Source organism: Dryobates pubescens, chromosome 18, assembly GCF_014839835.1.
Source record: "Dryobates pubescens isolate bDryPub1 chromosome 18, bDryPub1.pri, whole genome shotgun sequence".
NCBI classification, from domain to species: domain Eukaryota; kingdom Metazoa; phylum Chordata; class Aves; order Piciformes; family Picidae; genus Dryobates; species Dryobates pubescens.
The window spans coordinates 11,320,508-11,340,749 of NC_071629.1; the positions used below are offsets into that span (position 1 = coordinate 11,320,508).

General features: G+C 40.0%; 1 protein-coding gene across 1 annotated transcript in view; it reads right to left on the minus strand.

Moving 5' to 3' along the window:
• Positions 1 to 20,242, minus strand: part of TENM1 (teneurin transmembrane protein 1) — a 329,411-nt gene that overhangs the window by 37,788 nt on the left and 271,381 nt on the right. The window contains exon 23 of the mRNA XM_054169769.1: positions 11,816 to 11,970. Within this exon, the coding sequence (XP_054025744.1) occupies positions 11,816 to 11,970 (155 nt within the window). The remainder of the gene's footprint in view (positions 1 to 11,815; positions 11,971 to 20,242) is intronic.

The following is a 20,242-nucleotide window of genomic DNA, read 5'->3' on the forward strand; positions in this document are numbered from 1 at the left end:
AATGACATCACTAAATAAAGTTTATGATTTTCAGTAGCTGAGCTCTAGATCTGGAAAGGCATGGAAAGGCTCCAGACCTAGAAGGTCTCAGGAAAGCCTCTTGCAAAACAAAAAAATGAAAAGGAGATAGAGGAAAGGGAAGTGTAGGAGACCCTGGAAGGGGTCTCTGGAAAGTTCTGTTTTCTGAAAAGGCCCATAAGAGCTCTGGATCTAGGAAAGCCTGCCAAGCGAGAAAGGGCTGCAGAAGGGCTCCAGAGAAGTGCTAGGCAGACTCTGAGAAAAGGCTCTAAAAGGCTTCCAAACCATCCCAGGAAAAAGATCTAATGAGTCTCCAGACACGTTCCAGAATCTATGGATCCTCCTCCTTCTCCTCTCCAAGCTCTAGATCTAGAAAGGTCATAGATTTACAGATGTGCCAGGAAAGCCCTTGATGCCTCCAGCCAAGTTCTAAATCTCTACATCTCGATCTCTTAGCAATTTCTAGATGTAGAAAGCAACACGAATCTCCAGAGAGTGCTATATCTAGAAACACCCTTTAAAAAACCATATTTTCCTTGCTCCTTCAAACCACACCCAAAAAGACCAGAGCAAATAGCTGGCTGACAAATATGCTGGCTGGCAGCATACAAAAATCACTTCACAATGAAATTAATTCCTTAAGACTATATTTATACCAAGATTCAACCACTTGACCTCTCCTGATTCCCCAAATGCTTGGCATACCTTTTATGAGCATCCCAACACATCTATAGTTTACAGCAGTAATAACATAAACACATTAGTTCTGTTATCACTATTGATAGGGACACAGAAATACAACCCTTAACTGGCAAGGAAAAGAAAAGAAATACATATGGATGGAGGACCTAAAGGGTTTTACATCATATCATGACTTTCCCCAATTCTCACCAGAGACAGCTACATGCTGTTCAGTTTCCTGTTTTGCTTTGAGCGGTTGATTGAATGGCTATTGAGTGATGTTCAGACATTTATGATTTTCCTGCAATGTGACCTACATTGCTAAACTTCAAAAATTTATTCTCCAGGGCAGTGTATCATTTTGCATTCCATCCCCATCCCAAAGGAACCTATCAGCAGGAGATGAGGCCCAGTTTGTGAAAGCTGAATGTCCTTCAGACATTTTTAGCTAATTTGTTTGTAAATGTGCTATTGTCAGAGTAACATACTGTGTAAAATGGTGCTCTCCATCACTCTGCTTGCATCTCTCTGTGGCCTAAACTTCATAATGCACACTATAAATGTAACCACAGTATGGCACGCTACAAATGGATACAACCAATTTCTGTCCCAACATTTGGTATTTTCCCCTGCACTGACACAGTCACCCTTTTTTTTCTTACCTCCCCCTCCCCCCCCTTTCCCTTGGCACAAACAAGGTCAGAAAAGAGGCTGAAGCAAACATGGTATCATGATGATGAGGAATCAGGCATCCTTAGCTGTCATTGCTCAGGCTGCAGCTCCTGCCACATTACCTTTTGTGGTCATCACAGTTTACTTTTGTTTGACTTTAGCAGCTTGTAAGCATAAATCAGGGCAAACCTAGTCCTAATAATAATACTGGACATATCACTAATAACTCCAAAGTAACACTTCTTAGTACTAAAACCTTTTCAGTCTTTATGTATAACCAGCTTTGAGACTTGAGAAGTACCCAGACAGCAAGGGAACAACACCCTCTGACGTTCCCTCATGCTGACACACTTCAAAACCCTGCCCTTTGTGAGCTGTTACTATTGCAGTGTTTTTTTGACAGGATCTGCTGACTTTCAGGTTCCTCTTAGCACCTGGAGCATTTTGCAGCCCAGAAGTATCACTGTGCTGACTTTTTTAACCCTCCTTCTGCAGGGTACTGTGGTGCAGTGCTTTCAGTCATGCAAATATACCCACACTTTCTTTTACAGCTTTAAAATGCAGTAGTTAGCAGCTATGTAAAATGACAATGACATGATGACAGAATTAAAAGCCTGTATTGCTTTTTTCCATGCCTTTCATTTCTGTAAGCTTTTTCCTGGTTTGTGCTGTCATGAAGATGGACCACAGGGCTCAAAGACCAGTCCTCACTCCTCTACAATGTAGGACGGTCTTCCTCTGACCTAGTCAGTGCAACAATTTCTATCCCAGCAGAGCATGATGTCTCTGCAGGATGAGCGCTAGGACCTCTGGTGATTGCTGGCCTCAAACCTTTTCTGTACTCAAACTCCAAACTTGTGTCAGCCCATTTAATCTTTCTCCTCTTAATGCTGCACAACGCTTCCAAGTGCCCAAACCAGAACCCACTGGGTAATCTGAAAGGCTTCAAACAGAGGCAGTAAAGACAGCTCCATATAAAGATCAATTATTATTACTCTTCTTTTTATAACACACAAAACTCATTATATCTGTGGGAGGTCCTTTTACCCCATAGATGTGTGAAGGGTTGGTTGGAGAGAAGAGCAACACACAGTATCAGCCCTGACAATCTTAAATACCATGGCTGTGGTAGGAGTTGCCTCCATCACAGCAGGTACTTCTTAAATCACAGACAGGTCTTGTTATTAGTGGATGTGGATGAACAAGTGGATTAAAAGAAAAGGAGTAGCACTCCCTGCTCACCTGCCTCTGCATGCTACCATCAATACCTATGTTCCCTTCTTAGTGGACCTTCTTGTGGTGTTGACTCCAGGATATTAAGGACCAGCTTTCAATGTCAAACTACTTGTGTTAGCTCTATGTAGAAACTACATATGCACATATGTTATAGCTACATAGATATAGATACCTATATACTATGTGTATATATAGTCTTCATGCATGCACTTTGTCCACTATATCTCCTCAAGAGAGGAAAAAAGCCAGATGTAGTAACCAATATATCTCAACCCATTGCAGACTTCCAACAGTCTGGCAAAGCTGCACTAAACATTTTCAGCAGTGCAATTCAGCACAGTAGATGCAAGGTTTCTGCCACAAATAACTCATCAACTAGACCCCATCATTCTGAAACCATGCTTAAATGGAGAGATAATAAAAGGCTACCTGTTTGTAAGGAATACAAAGTGAAACAATCAGATTTAAGTTTGTTGCTTAGAAAAGACTGACAGGAGAGCCTCAAAATAAGCCAGGCTTCTCAGCTGGGAACCCATTCCCTGGAGAGCTTGAAGAGGATCAGGTGTCTGGGGAGCTGGGTAGTACACTGAGACCTCAGCCATGTGAGGACAGTGGGACAGCTGGAGGAAGCCTGGGGGTGGTGAGGCAGCTTGGATGAACTGGAATTGCTGGGTGAATATGTACATGATGGCTTTGTACACACACAGGCAGCATTTGGTGAGTGTGCTGTGGTGACCCAAGCTGGCAACTCAGCCCCACACAGCTGCCCACTCATTCGCTCTGCACTGGGGTGGGGGAGAGAACTGGAAGAGTAGAAGTGAGAAAACTCATGGGATGATATAAACACGGTTTCATAGGTAAAGAAAAAGCTGTGTGTGCAAGTAAAGCAAAGCAAACCAGGGAATTCATTCCTCACTTTCCCATCAGCTGGCAAGTGTTCAGCTATCCCCAGGAAAGCAGAGCTCCATCACATGTAGCAGTGGCTTGGGAAGGCAAACACCATCACTCCTGTTCCCAGCTTTATATACTGAGCTTGACATCACATGGTATGAGATATGCTTTGGTCACATGAGGTAATCTGTCCCAGCTGTGTCCCCTCCCACCTAGTTTACTTGCTAATGTAAGGAGCAGAAGAGGATGTGAATCTGTGTAAGCACTGCTCAGCAGCAATGGAAGCATCCTTGTGTTATCAACACAGCAGAAATCCAAACCATAGCCCCGCACTAGCTACTGTAAAGAAAATTAACTCTATCCCAGCCCAAACCAGCACAGTATAAAGGTTACTGTTAGTCAAGAAAGATACACCTGAGAGCACCTAGACTTAGGGCTGAGCTGCAACCTTCTTGCCAGCCATCCAATTCTTATGGAAGTTTCTTCCTTCATAGCAAAATGTAAGAGAAAAATCACGAGCAGAGGTCTGCCAGATCTCCTTCACCTCACCAACAAGTGTCTAACACTCCCTGCCTCAACAATCAAAGAAAATGATGGACTATCTGGAAGAGCTGATTAAAATGTACATAGTCTTTACTCAGCAGTAATGCATTATTTATGGCAGTTAATTGAAATAAATTGCTGGTTTGCAGGTGAGCAACACAAGAAGAGCACTTGGGCTTCAAGGAAGAAATTGCAGTGTGACTCCATTGCATGCTATCTTGCTTCTATGACTAATATTTCAAGTTCAGTGATAGAATAATTTGATTAGAATATAAATTAGCTGTGATGAACCCACCCTACTTTCTGTTTGATATTCTAAAAACCACATTATACACCCACAAATTTGATTCATGACTTTCACAGCTTTTTTTTCCCCCCACCTGAGGTCCTAATCCTATGAGCCTCTTTTCTCTTTGCTCCTGTTAAAGACAGGCTACTTAACCTCTCCTCTGCTCCTGGGAAAAGATTATTTTATCTCTACTTGAAGATCCCTTTTTAAAAAGGCTTTCAGCTTGCTTTTGCATCAAAGTGTGGATACCAGTGACTGCTTCTTCCTACATATGCTATTATAGCTAGACTTATTTTGTATAGGCTTAAGGTCCCGAAAGACTAACATTTAATTGCAGGAGTGGGGAGGGCTCTTTCTTGAAAAGGTTTGAAAATACCTCAGTAAAAGCTCTGTTCACTACTTGTTTAGGTCTGTTTTTCAGAAGCATATACATGCTCTAAGGATCCAGCTGCTCCTTGCTATCCACGTGCCACTCAGTACCCTTTCAATTATGCAAGAACCCAGGGAGAATCCCCCAGTTCCACAGTGGCAAAAGAGTTGCTGATTTTGCTAGGGCCACAAATTCTACTCTAGGTAGCTCCTCTGGTACTCCAACAGAATCGGAGAAGAACAAACAAGAAATTAAGGAGCACAGCAAGAAACATCAGAGAATAAGATGACAGTATACTGGAAAATAACAACAGTTCTCCTGGACACCTTCATGAAGCAAAAATGAGGAAAACAAATCTTTTCTAAAAAGAAAAAAGCTCTGAAAGTCTTCTGTAAGGCAAGACCACAAATAAAAAATAAAGGGCCTATAAATTATCATTTCTGCTTTGTGTGCAATTTGTTCAGCAATTTCATGAATACACATAAACAGTGTTTCTGTGAAGCACTGAAAAACAGAGTTCAGAGATTTGGAATATTTATGATGCATTAATTACACATAACTACAACAGTGTAGCAAAAGCTTCACACAAGTAGAGGGCTAAAAGTAAATCAAGAGCAGGGGTAGTTTTGCAATGCTTCACTGTGATGCAAACAGAGTTGCTCATTTTTGATGGTGTGCAGCTCTCCAACACAATTAGAATATTATAGATCTAGTCTTTAAAAAAGCCAGTGAGAAATCCATTCGTGCTTACTGCTTTTACAAGAACGCAGTATGTGCTGTTGGGTATGGAGAGAACCACCTAAAGGGATACTGTGTCTTCCTCTGATCTGCAATACTAATTAATTAATTTGCTCCATGTAATCTGGTAGTTGCTTTGCGATACCCTACTTTCAACATGTCTTAGAAGTACTTCAGCCCAGAATCAATTTGATTTTTATGCTGTCACCTTGCTCCCCTTGTTTCTCATTCATTCATCAGATCATATTTTTGTCTTTCACATTTTTCTTCCCTTCCTCCAAACATACCCAGTGAAAGTTCTGTTAGGCTATGCCTGCTCTGATGAGCAGACCCTCATTGTGGCCTTCAAGTGAGGTCACTGTGTCCTGGGAGCTTTTTGTTCTGCTCAAAAAGGCTTCCACAATGCCACTGAAGCATATTGTGCCTGTGCAGATGCTGGTGGGGAGAGCCTGCAGCACTTGTGACTGCAGGAGCAATGTCAGCGTTTGCATTTTTGAGATATATATGACATTTTCAAGCAATTCTGCTCATCTTTACTCCTGCTTCCCAGCACTCTGTCTCTCACTTCACTATTTCATGTAGGTCATCAACAGCGTTACTGATTGCTCTCTCCCCTGTCCTCCATCATTCAAAGTAGACTGGTCCAGGACATGGTGTTTGTAACATTTGTGGGTTGCCTTTAAAACCTGTTCTAAAAATCTGCCTTTTAATTTGACCTGTGCAAGCAAATTGCCTACGTAAGTAACACTGTCACATTTTTAAAGGGGAGCAAAACATTTTGCAGTGTCACTGAAGTTTATGTGAACCAACACAATATAGATGGTTCCCTCACATGGAAAACTGCTGAACAAAGGCTGATGAAGTGCAAATGTCAAGAAAAAGTCTTCAAACCAGGCCTTTCATTTTGGAACACAGCAGTGACAGTTATTAACACCATCAATCAGGCTGGAGCTATTACATTGGCACAGACTCATGCCTAGTGGGACTGACATCAGCACGAGAACAAGGCCATGGTTATAGCTTAAGAGAAAGCTCTTGGGATTAATTTTGTGCTGCCTTGCAAATGTTTGGTCTCTGTATTTGCAGCAACTGTGCTTGAGATTGGTTTGAATAGTTCCTAAACACTAACCACTACCACTCACACAGAAATAAATGACTTGAGGTTCAGAGCGGTGGAAATTCAGCCCACATACTCCTCATGGGAGGAAAGATACAGACTGAAATTGCAAGATGGTAGAAACGTCTGCTAATTCTCTCCTCAGCTTTCACCACAGCAATGGAGGCAGAAGAGCAGTGAAGCTTATCACTCAAGCTGAGCTGAGTTGAAGTGTTTTTACTTTCACACAAAACCTCCCACAACATCAATATAACTTCTATGAACAGTGGATCTAATGAAGTCTGGTTTCCTAAGGACTTCCGTTGCATGGTTGGATGACTTGGAGTTTAATAAGATTCAAGCACCAAATGAAGCTTTTCCTGTGAATGGGGCATTTATTAGATCCTGAGTGGAATCTCTGGAGTTTAATAAAAGAGAGCTCATACTGCAGTATTTCCTTCTGAAAGGGTACTTAAGGTCTCTCTCTTCCAACTGGATTAATATTTTTTTACGGAACGTGGTAGAAATTGAATCTCTGTGAAGGCTGCTGTTCCTCTACAAATTTGTTTGAAATTGGCCCAAAACTTTGATTTACTGGGAGGAAAAGTACACTGACAGACATGCATACCCACACAGTGTGCTCTCATTTGCTATCAATAACTAGGCTAAAAATTACTGTATGCCCTAGAGAGGCAGCAAACACTAAGAAACCATGTATGTTTGAGAAAACTAGCACCTAGAGATGCCTCTGATCTAGACCAAGATCAAGCCCAAATTCATCAGGCAGTGAAACAGAATGATGATCCCCCTGTCTTTTCCTCCTTCCACTTTCCATCCCAGTCTCCTCTGTTAGTATCCATATTGTGACTTGTGGACAGGAGACCAGGACCTGCTGTGGGTTGGTCCCTCCAGTTGGTCTATTACTGGCACAAGCTTTGGAAAACAGTTAGGAGAGTATCAATTCAACAAGTCAATAGTAGTATTTTACATCAAAGCTTATGTCCCTGATTGAGAGACTACCTATAATACTCTTCTTATCCCAAGTAGATGGGGAAGGCAGGGGATGTAGCAGGCAGTTCTGTTCTCTTCAGATGGGCTTCACTTTGGCAGAAGACTGTACAGCTGGGAGATCCATTAGCTCAATTCATGGGTTCTCCAACTCAGATGCAAAAGAATAAGTTTTGACATGGGTTTATTAATCATTTAATTAACCTGCAACAAAACAGTTTCTGAAGAACAAATGAAGAATGGGAGCCAGACCTAAAAGTCAAGGATGAGTGCCAAGGGTGCTCACCTAAGAAGTCTGACATTCAGATTCTGGGTGATGTAAATTAGTAAGGTGAACATTAACAAGCACAAAACAAATGAAGGCCAACATCACCTTTTGATATTCCTCAAAAAATTTTTGCCTTCAGAATTTATCTTTTGTTCATGTTCTAGTATTCAGGGTTTCAGAGACAGCATTTTTAATGTACCTAACCAGCTTTATCACAATGAAAGACATGAGAATAACTGATTTAAAAGTAGGTGTCTGCTAAAATCCTGGCACCAATGGTGAGTATTGAGTATATGGCACATATCTATTCATGAATATAGCTCAGAAGAACCATTTTTTTTTAGATTTGCTTCTTATTAATTGAAGAACACACAGAAATCATGTGTGCTAACAAGAAAAGTCACCCAAGTTTTGCACATGCTGAAATAATACTGAGAACACTAGCATACCACATAAACACTTCAACTGAATGTCCTTTCCTTCTAAATTCAGATTAACATCCTCACAGTGAAGGATGAGATCAAAGTAATTAGACAAAGCTTGGTGGTTTATTTGCCTCAGCATATAATCTTTTCAACCCTAGCTGTCCTTCTCTCGCCCTGTTATGAATGCAGAATGCTATGTTTAAGGATGAGAAGGTGGTGAACAACAAACACAGAATGATTAATAAGAAGTGTTACTATCAAAACTATCTTGGAATAAATGATTAAACCCTTTCATAATCAACTCATTTATTAAAGTGAATGCCTTAAAGTGAAAGCTTGTCATTTATGGTGGCTTTTGCAATGGGCAGTTATTCTATGTGTTTATTTCAAGAGAACAGTTTTGTACTTCGGTAAATCAAGAAATACTGATTTGAACAAGTCGTTGATTTTATTGTCAGAACAAATTTAGCTTTGAGAATTGATTTCATTAACCTATTTCATAAGTCCTTCTAAACACATAATTTGTCAGAAACCCACATTCTCTTGATGCAAATGCCATTTGTAATTTAGCCAAAAAACCAATTTCAGTGGAGATGGGCCAATTTCGTTTTTCATTTACATTTATGCCATTCTGAAATACATTCAGAAGTCTTGCAAGAATATACAATTGTTTCTGACTAAGTAAAAATATCATTCCCTTATTTTCATTGAAATAATTTCAGGTTAACATGCCTGACTCCAAGGAGATGCAATAATTTCATACGGCGTTCTGGTTATCACCAACAGTTTTGGAAGAAGACTACTGAACAAGTTTGATGCAGTTACTTTTCAGAACATGCATTCTCAACATTAATTTTGTGCCTGTGTCTTACTGCATAATACGGACTTTGGGAAAAATCTAAATAAGTGGATTCACTTAAACCCCCACAAAACAAATCCTCCAAACAGGAAATGCTTCCAAAAGCTATATGCACATCTGTACTGAGAATTGTCCACAACGTGACTTTAGAATAGAATAGACCAGACCAGGTTGGAAAAGACCTTTGAGATCATTGAGTCCAATCTATCACCCAACACCATCTAATCAACTAAACCATGGCACCAAGTCCCCCATCCAGTCTCTTCCTAAACACCTCCAGTGATGGTGACTCCACCACCTCCCTGGGCAGCACATTCCAATGGGCAATCACTCTTTCTATGAAGAACCTCTTCCTAACATCCAGCCTAAATCTCCCCTGGCACAGCTTGAGACTGTGTCCTCTTGTTCTGGTGCTGGTTGCCTGGGAGAAGAGACCAACCCCCACCTGGCTACAAATCATATAGTATTACTATACTTAGATGTAGAAAATGAGAGTGGCCACTTTCTAGGGATGCTTTAATATGCCATCAGCCAGAAGGTTCACCCCCATCACCAACAGCTTCCCACTTAACCCCTGATGCTCCTACCCACATAGTATCTCTATCACCTTTCACCACACTCCAGAAAAAGATGCAAAAATCAGTTCCAGACATAGATGATGGAGAAGGCACTTCAACAGGACCCAGCACACTACCTTAGCTGAATCCTGATATCCTGAGTGCAATACCAAGTAGACTTTTCTCTATGACATGGTTTTTTTCTTGTCTATGATTTTATAGAAGTGCTTTGCCCATGGCATTGGAACTACATCGTTGAGTAAGGTAAAGTAAATCTGTTTCTGGTAAGTAGCCAACCTTCCAAAACCCAGGATTTTAGGGTTATTTTAATTTACTTATGTATTTGGCATATTTGATTCCAGCTCAAAAAATTTACGTTTTAAATTTTGGTTTTCTGCATTTGCCCCATCCCCTGCTGCAACTTATCTGCTAAAGGCTATTTGCATTTTAAAAGAGGAACTGAAACTATCAAAACTCACCATTTCAGATTTATTGAGACATTTTGTCACTGAGCAAAATGAGCAAAAATTTGAACATGAATACACAGCCATGCACGATATGCCCAGGAAAGCTATTATTTGTACAGCCTGAGATGCAGATCACAGGGAAGGCAGGGAGCAGACGTTGCACCTGGCACCATTCCCTGTACCTCAGAGATATCTAATCTGGTTATTGATGCCCCAGGCAGTTGTTACACATATCCAAGAAGCAAGTAAATGTGCTTCAAGCAGCTTTAAGTTCCATGAAGCATTGCTCCTGCCAGCTGGTAGGTAGCAATGGAGTGGAGAGTGAGTGCCTCCAGCTGAGGAGCACTGCTTGCTGTACTGAGTTCTGCTCATCGCCTGCAGGACTGGCTATCCTGCAAGGAGAAGTGCCAGAACAGAAGCCAAGGTGCCCAGAAGCCATAGGATAAAACAATTACTAGGCTAGTTTAAGCTTGGGTTTAGTACAACTACACCAGTTTATCCTGTTCTGCTTTACATAGAATATTTATTTGTCTACTGGGCCGGTGAGAATACAAAGGCCATAACTAGAAACAAGGAAGCTGAGGTTCTCCTCCCTACATCTGAAAAGACTTAGGGTGCAGGGACATGTGAAATGAAACACAAACACATTTTTCTGTCTAGTAATAAAACCCTCAGGTGCTTCTTAGACAGTGGTATTTAAGTCCATCATTTGTCCCTGTGAAATTTCATGAGAACTATCCAAAGCACTAACTCCCACATCCTTCACATATGTGAAGAAGATCAGAGCTACCTACTGTTACTCAAAGTCTGCTTAGAAATGAGGAACAAGATCTTACCATGGTTGCACTGTATTTTAACTGTGACTTTCCAGTTGTGAAGGACTGAGGAAAGGGCAGGGAGAAAATGAAATATATTAACTGGATCCTGGTTATTAGTTTACACAGTCCATACTACAGCTCTAGTATGTTACTTGAATGCCTCAAGATTTTTTCAAGTACAGCTTTCCTCAGATTCTGAAGCTGTTTAATTCAAGTACTTATTGGCAAAGGCCAATCCCTTCCTTGTGCTGTTTGTTAAGTGTGGCTCACTGACTAGTCAAGAGCACCATTTATGTTTCTTCATGTTTATCTATGTATCTTTCTTAGCACAAACTAGAGATGTGATGTGCCTTTTACTCCTATTTCTTCCACACTGCTCTTAAAATAAGAACTGAAAAGCACTCTGTGAAATGTATCGAAATGCAGTAGCTTCACTACAACACTGCTGTTGTATAATTACTTACTGTAATGCTCCTTCAGGATTTAAAACAGACTTAGATGTTAATAGAAAATGTATTTTTTTTTTTCCATTTAGCAGTTCAGGCAAATCAGTCTAAATGCTGGACTAAAGGAAAGCAAAAATGTCTGAAAAACTCTTTAGAAGATGCATCTCAGAGTAGGAAGCAACTTTCTAAAGCAGTATGTATTTTTTATATAAGCCCCTCTATACATTCATATACCATTTCCTGGAGAAAAAAATCCAGTGTACAGTTTTGCATTTGTATGCTACACCTTAAAACAATGATGTGAACGGCACAGCCACTCCATACTGTGCGTGTCATCCAGCATATCCTGACACACAATCCCTGTACAAAAACAAAAGTATTTTATCTCCACAACGTGTAGGAAAGTGGCAAGACATGAAAACCAGGTGCTTACCTGAGTGATGTCCATTCCAGAGTCACAGCTCAGCGGCTGGGTTGATGTGAGGCCGTTGGATCCTATTATTGTTGTGATCACACCGTTCTCATCAATTTTCCGAATCATGGTGCCATCAACAAAGTAAATAAATCCATGCTTATCTACAGTGATACCTGGACAAAGTTAAAGGGTAAAAAAGGGTGTTAATATCGATATTATCTAGATTAAAATGTATGAGCTTAAAATGTTTCCTCTCCCCTTAGACTCTGAAAATCTGATTTTAAAAAGCATGATTGATTTTTTTCTTTTTTTTTTTTTAAATACTCATCACTTATTTGAGGCTTATACAAACCATATATGGAAAGGTCATACCTCTATAGCAGACTGTCTTTGTCTTGGAGAGAAAAGAGGGAAGATATGAGGAAGAAACAGAACAAACCATCAGAAGCTTTCATTGTAATGCAATTCTATATACACAGAATTAGTCTCTTCAATAACTTTATTTCATGCCCATCGTAAAGCGGGACAAGACTGGTTTTTCTAAGAACTTACAGTTGATTTTTCTTCATTTTCACAGAATCATTAAAGCTGGAAAAGACAACTCTTTTTTTATGACTGTCCTGTACACTCAAAGCGTCTGAGCAAGGAAGAAGCACCCACAGAAAATGAGAGACTTTTATTGCGCTATGTGCCCTACATACAAATGGTGCAAACCAGGCTCTGTTTAGCAGGCAGAAGGAATATCTGTGCTGCAGAATGTATTGCAGTGCAGTGCTGCCTGAAATGATGACCATGTACTGGAACCAGTCTCATGGCAACAGTGGACTTCAACAGGAACTAGTGTAGATCTCCCACTTTTGGATCTGAAATAGTTCCAGCACCACTGCACTGGAGATATGGACCCTGAAATGAATGTGAGGGCTACGCAAAGGAAAGGTCATGGTCTTCTGAGGAATGAAGGGCTTGCTGTCTCCCACCAGCAGTGTGTGGTCCAGCCATGTCCCAACTCATGCCCAGCTTTGATCTGTCCCAGTTCAACACTGTTTAGACATTTCCATACTGGATGAACTGCAAGATCTTTTTGTCTCCCTGAAATATTGAAAATATAGGTAGAAAAAGCACTTCTACTCATGACAGGTTTGTGAAATCCTTTTTACCAGACCTTCTCGAGTTCTTGTTTTAAACTACTTCATAATTTCCCATTTAAGTTGCATAACGTTGCAATTATAGCAGCTGCTGTGCACAGCCAAGCTATTTTAATAATGAATTTATGTTCTGCTACACAAAAATGAAAGGCAGAGGACTTGAACAGATGGTTTGGACAGTGGCTTATATGGTTCTTGATTTTTGTTCCTTGCATTTAGCACAACCAAAGGCTGCATGTCCTCCGAGTTCACAAAACACTTGTCGACAAGCCAGTTTAGGATCTCAGACAGTAATTCTACATGCCATTAAACCAGAAAAAAACCCCAACCACCAAATTCCCCCATCTCCCAGCCCCATTTCTTTACACTTGATTTCATTTCCTTAAGTACACAGAAGGAGCTGCAGCTGGGGGCAAGGGAGAGTAAGTAGTCTGAGGGGCAGAGGCAGGATCAGGTGTCCCTGACAGAGAACATGCAGGTCCCATGGGGCTGAGAGAAGAGTGGAGCAGTGTCCCCAGGCTCCCAAAATAAATCTGCACCAGACATTTGGAAATGCTGGCAAGCGAGTTTGAGTTACACACACATTTAAGTGTAATATGCTTTCTCCTACTGTGTTACCACCCAGTGGCAGAGTCTCAAGATGGTCTATGACCACTTCTTTTGTAACAGAAAGTAGGAGTAACAGCCACACCAGTTTTCTGTTGTAGCCATCAGGTTAGGGTTCAACTCTTCCCTCTGCCAGTGCAGGTTCCCAACCCTTACACTGGCTGAGACAGGGACACTGACCAAGGCTGTGAAGGCCTTGTGGGACAGCCTTTCAGGTGCACTCTACCATCATGTCCCCCACCACCCAGTTCACATCTAGAGGTGTCTCTTCACCGCTCCTTGAAAAGGTCTGAGGATACTGTTAGAAAGAAAAAGACAAAACCAACAAAAACCCAACCAACCAAAATAAATCCAAAGGCCACAGCAGTTATGTTTAGCACCTAGCACTCCTCCTATGTCCAGCTTTCATGCTATCTTTCAGCACAGTTTTTTGGCAATTGAAATTAATTACCGAAATTGTCAATTCAGTGCATTCATCCAGCTGTGAACTGCTACTAGAAGAAGGCTATTCAACATGATGTGGGTGGAAACTACAGTACATGTGCTGTGTCTTAGTCCGCCTTGCAGAGGGGTGGTGCTGCCTGGTATGCCAGGAGTTATGTTTCTCACCTGGGTAGCACAGCCCTGGATCAGATCCATGCCATAGATAACACGAAGCCAGTATCTATCAGTAGGGCAAGTGCATCTTCTGTTTTACGCAATTTCCCTGTGAACAGATGGCTGTGTTGGCTGCAAACCATCCATTATATAAAAATCAAAAATTATGCTGCAATGAAATAAAGCTACTCATCTGTGGCACTGAATGGAAACTGAAACACTGACTAGATAAGAAAAGCAAAGATCCTTTAACATTAATAGTGTACATTCTGCTCTTCAGCCGTTGCAGATAAGCAATTTAACTGCAAGGGAAGTACATATGCCAGGCTGATGGCATAAACAAGCCCATGTCTTCAATATTCATATTACAGATAATTTCTGGTACTTCCCAATGAGCCAGTTTCTTCAAATACCAGTGTATTGCTTCCAGTGACATTACCTATGTAAAAAAAATACTTCTGCATTTAAGTCTTGTTGACAAATACTCTGTATAAGGCATCTATTGGAAAACAAAATATGGATTTGAGGCTAAACTGTCCCAATTTATTCATTGTTATGAGTTGGATTCATTAATGCTCCTGTCACATCTTGCACGAAGCTTCACATAATCTGTACTCCAAGAGCTTATTTTTAATCCTTTTCTGACGTACGGTATAATGCAGAATCAAATCACACACAGCACTTCGATTGTGCTTTAATCACCGAGGAACTCAGAGGGGAAACAGGCACAGGCTGAGTGTAATGAATTGCACTGTGTGCAAGTAGGAACACTACTCACTCCATGAGCGAGTAACAAAGGTCATAGTTTAGTTATCGTTCCTTTGCACAGAGAATGAGATATAGCTTGTATTAGGTTCTCACTTGTATTCTGTAAGGGCTTTTTTAAGCAACCATAGCACTAAACCGTATGTCTGACTGATGCTGTCTTTGGGCACAAATGTGACATCACCAATGACAGACTTGCCTTGCTGGGATATGAGATTCCTCCTTAAACACTGATGTCTGAGTAAGGGCAAAATAAACCTGTGCAAGGATTTTTGTTTTGTTCTTTGAGTCAGGGCTGAGCACAATCTCTTCCTGAGTAACATCCTTGTACTGAACGACTGTTTTCAGTTGTGTTTAGTCACTACCTCCAGTAGATAGATGTGCAGACATCTTGGAATAGTATTCATAAGACTTGGAGATCTTTTAACCAGTATTGTTTAAATTCTCTTAACTAAGCTTAAAAATTAACTGCAGCTAAAGAAATCACACGTGGCTACTATCTATCATCATTAAAAAGACTGCAGGACAGGTTTTGCTCTTTATGAGTGTTTTCTGCATAAAATAGTACTTAGTATTATAGATGGGCTGTGTACAACCATGATAACCACAAGGCTGACTATAACCTCTCTTGTTGTATGCTCTCAGGAGTTATTTTGGTTAAAGGGTTATTTCTCTTGGGAGGTCTGCCTCAGTGCATGTATGAACACAATTACAAATGCAAATAACACTTTGAAAGCAAAGTGATCACCTTTGTGCTTAGTTCTCACAGATATCAATTCAAAATACATATGATTATAAATACAATCTTTCAGTTTAGAAAGTCTGGCATTTCAACTTTAATGGAGGTGTGAGGATGGTGCTAAAAATATGGATTAGAAGTAATACAGTAAATTCCCCATTAAGGTATTTCCTTTCTGCCCCCTCCTCCCACATTATTGTCCACACTTGCATTCTAGGAGGCTTGTTTTGAGGAAAAAAACTCCATTCCAAACACATCAACAAACAGCAGCTAGAACTATATGTTGCCCACGTGTGGAAACTATACTTTTTGCTCAGCTACAAACCTTACAAATGAGCATTTTGCATTGAAAACTTCTAATTAAACTGCTGAAGAATTCGTAAAAGAACATCTAAGACTACTGGCGAGGACTGATAAAAGAGAATGCCACCTTCTTCAGAAAAAAAATGCATGTAGAATGAACTTGTGATTCTCATAAAACTTTTAATAGGAAGAAGTGAATCAAATTGGTTAATTATCATTTTATGGTTGGTAAAAGGGCAAATTACATGCCATCCATTTCTAAACTTCTAAATGTCTCCAGTGCTTTTAATTAAAGCTACCATCTAGAAACTACTAAAGCAATTTTATGCAATTAGTTATTTATAGGTTACCATAATACACCACTCAAAATATGATTCAAGTGATTTGCAGTCTGTTGCTTTGTGATCTTTGTCATCTTTACTTCATTACTGTCTCAGTGCTATCAGCAAAATATTCAGCAGCTCTTTGTCAGCTGGAACGTGACTTTAGTACCCGCACTTCAGTGTCCTCTTCAGATGCATAACAGTGGACTTGGAGCAAACAGCATTTTTAACTACTGACTGAATGAAAATGTCCTGCTTCCAGACTGAGACAGGATGACTGGGGTCATAATTACTGCTGACAATGGCTAGCAGCACAGTGAATAACTCATGCATTCAGATGAAGGCTGGATGAAATTTAGGAAAACTTGCTGTCCAAAATGTTTATCAGCTGTTCTACAAGGTTCCCAGACTTCTAAAATCACAGGTAGATCACAGAAGAGAATAACAAAGTGAAAAATAATCTGCTGAATCAAAACCAGTATGATGGTATTTTTTTACTGGTTTTATGATGCACAGGTGGCAATGATTTGAGATAGCAAATCACCTTGGTTTGTCTACTATTTACTCTCTATATAGCTAATGAAACCTCTCACCCAGTTCTGCTTTCTTTTCCAATTGTATGGTAGGGTTGAAAAGGTATTAGGAATTCATAGAATAGCAGAGATTGCTGAATAAATCATAGAATCGTAGAATTGTCAGGGTTGGAAGGGACCTCAAGCATCATTAGTTCCAACCTCCTGCCATGGGCAGGGACACTTCACACTAGATCAGGTTGCCCAGAACCACATCCAGTCTGGCCTTCAATACCTCCAGGGATGGGGCTTTCACCACCTCCCTGGGCAATCTATTCCAGTGTCTCACCACCCTCATGGTGAAGAATTTCTTCCTAACATCCAATTTGAATCTACCCATTTCTTTATCCATTTCCCCTAGTCCTATCATTACCTGGCACCCTAAAAGTCCCTCACCAGCTTTCTTGTAGGCCCCCTTAGTATTGATCATTACTTCTTGTTTCCACAATAGACTATATTAGGAATTTGGTGCACATCCTACTGAAGGTAACAGGAATCTGTTAGCTGAGCAGGAGGAGCAGTTCTTAAATGTGCTGTTGTCATTTGACAAATGTAAAGGTTTAATCTCAACAGTTGTTCTTGCAGCTTTATTTACTTTAGAAGGTATTACTGCAGATGGTGAGCTACAAGACTGATTATTTCAGGATAAGCTACTGGGGTGAGCACATTTTCAAAACTATGATTTAAAATTCTTTTTAAAAGAATTATTTGCCTTGTAATTTCAAGCAAAATGAATAAATCTACACTGCAGAACTAATTTTTAATTTCAGCTTCCATTTGTGGTGCTAGTTGACAGCCATGGGTTTGAGTGAAAAAGGCTCTTTGGTACAGCTGTGTATATGGCACTTTATAAGCACGGGATTTAGAACTCACTCCATCCTCCTACATTTCCCTGGTGCTTACTTTGAGGTCACTGCATCTGTAGTAAGGTCACTGCACTGCATTCAGGTACTCTGTAATCAGTGTGCAGGTTTTAATTTCTTGAGCCGTATGCACAGCTTGCACAGACAGCGCGTGCGTCTATCTCTTAGGTCTAGAATCTGATCTGGATCCAGGAATCAAAAAGCAGACACCAGAGGACCTTAGATGCTTTAATCTTTGGATTTAATGTTTGGGCTTCCAAATGTTGTAAGTCACTACTGACACTTAAGGTTCCGTCACTGGAGGCACTTGCTGCTTTCATAAGTTACTTGGTTTGCATTTTAACCGCAGCTGTCCTGAGTGAATGCTCTGAGTGGGTCACATACACAAGGGTAAGCGAAATTGGACGTTAACCTAAGGCACTTTTCCTAGTATACTGACTGGGAGACACTGCAGCTAAGCAAACAATGTGGTAACTTAATTGTTTCAGCCTCTCATCGGCTTTGTCAATTAAGCTTGGAAAGTCAAATCTATTTAACATGTCTGAAGCTCACTGATTTCAGAAGGACAGGGTAGGTAAGTGTTTAATGACTTTGATCCAGGCATTGCTTTTGCAGTGCTAAGTAGAAAAACTCCCAGGTATTTCTGTTCATTTTAGTGCTTTTTATTGCTCCAACACTCAATGACTAACCTAGTTAAAATCAGGACATTATCCCTTAGCATCTTGTTATAAATACTAATCCAGATTGTTCAAATGATAGGTTTGGTGACTAGACAGGCCATAAATACTTCTTTTGCAAAAAATCCACAAACCCACCAAACAGAATTTCCCACCTCAAAATGAAAATCTGTTACTTTGTAATGTTCAAGTGATTGGAATTCAGTAAATGATTAATATCTTGTGTAGTTACTTCTTCATTTTCAATATCTTCTTGTGTAATAAATGTGTTCACCTTGTCACAGATCCTATTTTATGTCCCTACCTCTCATCATTTCACATTCTGTTTAAGTATTTGGTCATCTATTACATGACTCATTAGTCTGAGATCTCTACAGAATTAAAGAAAGTTGCAGTAAAAATAATATATTGAAGTTCAAATTTCAACTACATCAGCCATGCATGTTTAAAAGCATCTTTCAAAGTCAGCTCAATATACAATAGTGCAAGATTAATGTTCACTAAGCCTCATCTCTAGTCCACAGAGACATGGGAACAGACTGAACAATGCTACACGTTTGTTACCTGCAAAATAAAAGTTGTGGAAAGCAGATCAAATCATAATTGATTAGTGTGACATCATGTTTTCCTGTCTGGCATTTAATTCCTGGTCAGTAGGCAAAGGTAGCCTTGCCAAATCAAGATAACAAGAAATAAAAGTGGATGTAAGACTTAAATCATTAATAATCTAGGACTTTTCCAAAACCTACCTGCATGATCATTGAAGTGAAAAAACAAAATCCATTTTAAGTTCCAAAATGTTCAAACAGCATTTGAAGCAACTTTCATTCAGGAAAGTAAATATGAAAGAGCATTTGGATTTTCATGTATTACCATACTTCTGAGGATGTTAGCAAACAGGATTAAGTTTCACAAGTGTTACACAGTGGGTATTTCTTATCAATGTTGCAAATGATAAACTGAGTCATATAGATAAGCCCTTATTTGAAGGCACAAGCAGCCAGCAGCAAAAATGAGACAACTTCTGAGATGTAACTAACCAAGGTCAGACAGCCACCAAGTGGAGTTCCTTCTCAGATACTACCTTCCTACCAAATAAAAGGTAAATTTATTTTTCATTCAGAACAGGGAAAGAAGGAATACTCAGGACAAAAAGATAAGGCAAGAGGGGGGAAAAAAAAGGCAAAAAAGGCACTAACCACTTTATCAGCTTAAAACAAATGCTAATCTTGTCTGGTCATTGAGTAATGCAAGTCATTATATTTAATAATCTCTTGGCTATTACTCTGTCTTTATGTGCATTATTAAGTACCTGTTTTTCCAATGTAAAAATCTCAGAGGTGAGAAATTAGAAGCAATTCACTTATTTCTGTGGTCGAATACTACATAACATTGTGTTACTTTGTGTCCAAGTACTTTAAAACATGGATAAGATGTAGGTGAATCTGTGGACCCTCCAAACATTTTTCTCAATGTTTCCTGCTTCCTGGAAAAAATATATTTGTGTATGCTGTTTGAATGTTATTTCAGTAGAAATGTGACAGCTTCTGACTTACTGATTATTCCAAGAACAAGCAAAAAACCACCAACAGAATCTTTAAGACTGCATTTAACGGTGGGAGGTTTTTAGGTTTCTTAATAAATAATAGATCTGTGGGTATCAGACAAGTACTTCCAACTACTGTCCAAGGTTATTCAACCTCTTACAGTTTAGAAGAAAAAAAGGGCCATGATAAGGCCCTTACGATAATGCATACCTAATTGCTCATACTGCACTGGTGACTACAGGTTGATGATGCATTTTGCTAGGCCTTGTACAAAACCGGCATGTTGCAGCCCATAGTTCCCTGAGATT